General features: G+C 50.3%; 1 protein-coding gene across 1 annotated transcript in view; it reads right to left on the reverse strand.

Moving 5' to 3' along the window:
- Positions 1-4,850, reverse strand: part of lama5 (laminin, alpha 5) — a 54,692-nt gene that overhangs the window by 45,177 nt on the left and 4,665 nt on the right. The window contains exons 5-6 of the mRNA XM_013915669.1: positions 4,298-4,395; positions 1-76 (exon numbers count right to left, since the gene is read on the reverse strand). The exon at positions 1-76 is cut by the window's left edge and continues 40 nt beyond it. Of these exons, the coding sequence (XP_013771123.1) occupies positions 1-76; positions 4,298-4,395 (174 nt within the window). The remainder of the gene's footprint in view (positions 77-4,297; positions 4,396-4,850) is intronic.

The following is a 4,850-nucleotide window of genomic DNA, read 5'->3' on the forward strand; positions in this document are numbered from 1 at the left end:
TGCCAACTGGTGGTATCCAGGGCAACACTGGTCACAAGATACGCCGCAGGTGTGATGCTGACAGTCGCACTGCAGCCTGTAAACAACAGAGTGAAAGGGTTAATGCACACACACGCGCACACACAATATGGCGTCTGACTCCATGCTTCATTAAAGTACATTAAAGCCGTACTTCAGCAAAGTACTTGAGTAAAGGTACTCAGTTACAGTTTGATCTGCTTGCCCGTCACCGTCTCCGGCCACCTCGACATCTGGAGGTCAGCTGCTTCAAGGAAACGACATTAAATGGCGCGCTTCCACCTGGTTCGGTACTTCCTGTCTGGGCTCCAGCAGCTGTGCGATCACGTAAAGTGTGAGCGATAAAGCGCAGACAGAGATCGGCTCGTCAGGCGTGTTTACGGCAGGAATGCGCTGGCCTTGAACTCAATCCTCAGTCCTGTGTGTCAGTGTGTGCGATGGCTGTGTAATATCTGAGTGTGCGTTCCTGGCAAACAGCCCGAGGGCGAGTCCAGTGTGTCGCTTCTGCAGACCTCACGCCGCGCTCATCTCAGCGAGCTGAACCAACGCTGTGTGCACTGGATCTCTGCGGAGGCGAGGCCCAGCACGCTCTTCTTACACCGGATGTGTGAATAACGCAGAGCTGCAGCAGAAAGCCAGCAGAGCTTGGTGTGACAGGTGAAACCTGCTGGTCACAGGTAAATATGTGACATCACACAGATGATATTTCCTGTGTGTAACCCTGACGTGTCAGAGGCGCGCTCGGCGCTGCGTGCGCTTTACAGCTGCTCTCAGATTGATGTTTGGTTTCACCTTCAGTTCAGGATCACAGCTCAGGGGCCACATCTGGATTCTTCATTCACAGCTGGTGTGTGTGTGTGTGTGTGTGTGTGTGTGTGTGTGTGTGTGTGTGTGTGTGTGTGTGTGTGTGTGTGTGTGTGTGTGTGTGTGTGTGTGTGTGTGGTCGCGGCACATATTCAGTGATAATCCGTCAGAACCACGAGCGCTCTGAAACTCTGACGTGCACATCCTCAGGAGTCCACCTCGCATCAACGCAGACTCTGCTGTGATTGGCCTGCTGATTCCAGCTGCTTCATTGAATTAATGAGAGAATAACAAACAAAGCATCCGTGTGAGCACACACTGACGATCAGAAGTGTGTCTAACCCGTCAGCGAGGTCGCCTGAGCTCTGACTTGCAGACTGTTTAAAACTCTAAAACGCGAGCGTGCTCTGGAAGCGGCGTTCAGCTCCTTCAGCTGTGGCAAACTGTGGGTATGACGAGCATTCAGGTATTTTAAACAGAGGCACGGAGCAGGCGTGTGGTTTATGTTCTTATCAAAATGTTCAAACATTCCAATAATGGGATGAATGAGGGTCGGCGAACACGTCCGGGAACCAGAGCAGGTCGTGTCTTTGGCTGCGGCGTGCAGGCAGGCGTCAGAGCGATAAAGGAATTCGAATAAATCTCTCCTGACCTCGCTTTGTGTCAGAGCGCAGGAATGCAGAGCAGCGTCAGCCTGGACACGTTTGAAGGCTGCAGGTGAGCAGACGCTGCACAGCTGGGCTCATCAGCAGCAGGTTAAAGGTCATAAAACACAGGAAGGGCTCTGCAACAACACAGACATGCTGCACATGGAATTTCTATTATTTTTATTGAGCCTTCATTTGACGGCAGCCCCGTCTGCTCATCTCCAGCTGCACCACTTTGTCCAGGGACACTGATGCTGCCCCGGAGTTTCATACATTGTTCTGAGCACACGAAGGCTTCAGACTGAGCCCATGGTGGAGTGCCCTCCCTCTCTCCTCCACCCTTCCTTTTCCATCACAGGTGAAGTTCCACGCTTCTCTGACTGATGAGAGACCTGGCGAGCTCAGGACTGCTGCGCTCAGCGATAAACCGCAGTTTAAATCAGGAAAGCCACCAGTGCAGCTGCACGGCGCCTGCGGCCTCTCAGAGCTGCAGCCCCGAGGACCATTTCATACAAACCCCAGCATCAGCTGAACACAACGGCACCGAGTCTGTGAGCCGGTACCTGCCCGCTACACCACGCAGACCGAAACACACTACTTCCTGCTGGGAGCAACATGTGCACTAAACTCGGTAACATCATCATATCTCTTCATTCAGTTTGGCACAAATGTCAGGAGAGCTGTGCCTGGAGCAGAGACACCAACCACACGTCCTCCCTTTCACTCACAGTCTTTATTCTCTTCAGGTTGTGCAGCAGGAAGTTTGCAGCTTCGCGCCTCTACAGATTTGAACTTCCAGCTTTGGACAGCAAATGAAACAAACTGCTGCCTGTTGAAACCACGAAACAGAAATATGAGGGAAAGCTTGAGCTCTGTCACTGATTTATAGCCCCAGAGATTTCCTGACCTCAGGGTTAACAACTGGAAATGGAGCCACCTGGATGTCTTTATCGACTGTCAATTAACGCGCAGCTTAAATATCTCCAGGATGTCGGCGTGACGGCGGAAAGAGTCCCAGCAGCTGCGAGTGTCTCTGCTGTGCATCACATCTCCCCCTCAAATCGCAAATGAATCATGTTTAAAAGCAGCTCCGCACCAAGCTGTGTCCACACTCCCTCAATGAGTCTGTACGTGTGTGCGTGTGCGTTTGTGAGTGACATGATGCATGGGTAATAATTTGCACTGCGCACAGGAAAGAAATGGAAAACAAACAGCAGGACTGCACGTCTGTGCATGCAGAGGAAACAGACGCGTATTCATGTTTCTGTAATGATGACAGCTAAACACCGGCTTAAGTCTTAACACACACACACACACACGCACATGCGCACACGCACACACACACGCACACACACACATGCGCACACGCACGCACACACACACGCGCACACACACACACGCACACACACCCACGCACACACACACACCTATGTCCGTGTGTGTTTTCGTTCTGTGGATTATTATCCTAAAATCTTTGCCTCTCAGTCTCAGGTGTTTCTCTCACATCAAACTACAGCATCACAGTCACAAACACCCCCTCACTCTCCCAGCAGACCGTCTGCGTGTCCACGCTAGACCTGCAGTTCCTCTGCCGTCCAGCGGAGGCAGCAGTGAGTCAGCCCCACAGACATGTTAAACACGTTCACACAAACTGTTTGATCTCTGTGCTGTGGCGTTATCTTTGTGCCACTATTCTGAGCGCACGTAAAAAATAAATGTGCAGGTGGAAGTGTTGCATTTAGAAATTTATTGTGAGCGAAGAAAAGCTGAATTTGAGTGACCAAAATAAATTGCTGCGTGTCTGTGACTGCGTGACTGTCAAAATAATCGTTTGTGGCAGCTCTGTGGGTGACAGGTGAATGAAAGATTTGACAGAGAGAGAGAGCTGTGCATGAAGTGTGATTTTTATCATGGTGGAAGCAAAACAGCAAAGGTCAGAGTGAATCCATGATGACGTTTATCAAACGTGAAGCGTAGTTTGGATCTTCTTTTGCTGCTGGTTCAATGAATTTTGGTTGGAGAGAGATAAAACCTGCAGCTCAGAATCGAGCGTAAAAAAGACGTAAACACAGCGCAGACCCGACGCATCAGAGTCAGCGAGCTGTCGGCTTTCAGCCCCGACGGCGTGTCCGTGTACGGGCCGTCGGGTGAGAAAGCCGAGAAAGAGAACGCTGATTCTGATGCGTCGGTCTGCTCTGCGTTTACGTCTTTGTGTGGGGTCCATTACCTGCTCTCATTCACTGTTTGGTGGTTGTTGAAATAGTTTTGTGAGCTTTAACCTGAGATTCTGGCAAAATTCATTTATATTTAAAAGTCAAATTGGTCGCACTCTAGAGCCCTGCTGTGGATCACTTCCATCTTCACAACACCTGTACAAGGGAACATGTTTCCATGACTCACCTGTTTAAGCTGGATTAAAGTTGTCATATCTGGGGGCGTGGCCTCTTTGAAAGAGTTTCCTAGTTTTGTGGTTTGGACAACTCCAGAGTGATTACGCTGCTAGCTGTAGCTCACCTGTATCTGACATCCAGGCGAGCTTTGCTCAGACGTACGTGGTGACGGAGTTTACTGAGCAGCTGCAGGTTCTGTGAGGCCATGCTGAGCTCCTCTGAATGCCAGCTGTACCCTCGTTTGCCAGCACATGCTCAAACACAGCTAGCATTTATTTCCATCGCAGGTATGCAAATTTATAAGAGCGTGGCACACAGCCAACCCTCACACAGGAGTACCTGACGCCTTTCAGATCACAGCTCCGGGGAAAGAGGTGTGTGTGTGTGTGTGTGTGTGTGTGTGTGTGTGTGTGTGTGTGTGTGTGAGTTAAATCTTACTTGTAGGGGTTGCTGGGGTCTTTGGCGTTGCAGGCCTCAGCATGCCCGTTGCACACACAGCGTCCTCCGATACTGATGTCTTTGATGCTGTAGTAATACTAGAACACAGATCACAGCAGGAGCTGACTCAGAAACACTGCTGGCAGCTTCAGGGTTCTCTGCTGCCTACAGTCACTTCAAAGAACAACAAGACTCATGCTGGACAACTCACACACTGACTCTTCATCACAATTTGACACCAAGTTCTCTGCATCGCTTTCCTAAACGTCCAGATGTTGATGACGTCTCTTGTTGTGAAGGCGTATCACATCCATCCATCCAACCATCCAACCATCCATGCATCCATCCATGCATCCAACCATCCATGCATCCATCCATCCATGCATCCATCCATGCATCCATCCAACCATCCATGCATCCAACCATCCAACCATGCATCCATCCAACCATCCATCCAACCATCCATGCATCCAACCATCCATGCATCCATCCATCCAACCATCCATGCATCCATCCATCCAACCATCCATGCATCCATCCATGCATCCAACCA

Source organism: Pundamilia nyererei, unplaced genomic scaffold, assembly GCF_000239375.1.
Source record: "Pundamilia nyererei isolate P.nyererei 1_Seehausen unplaced genomic scaffold, PunNye1.0 scaffold00346, whole genome shotgun sequence".
Taxonomy (NCBI): Eukaryota; Metazoa; Chordata; class Actinopteri; order Cichliformes; family Cichlidae; genus Pundamilia; species Pundamilia nyererei.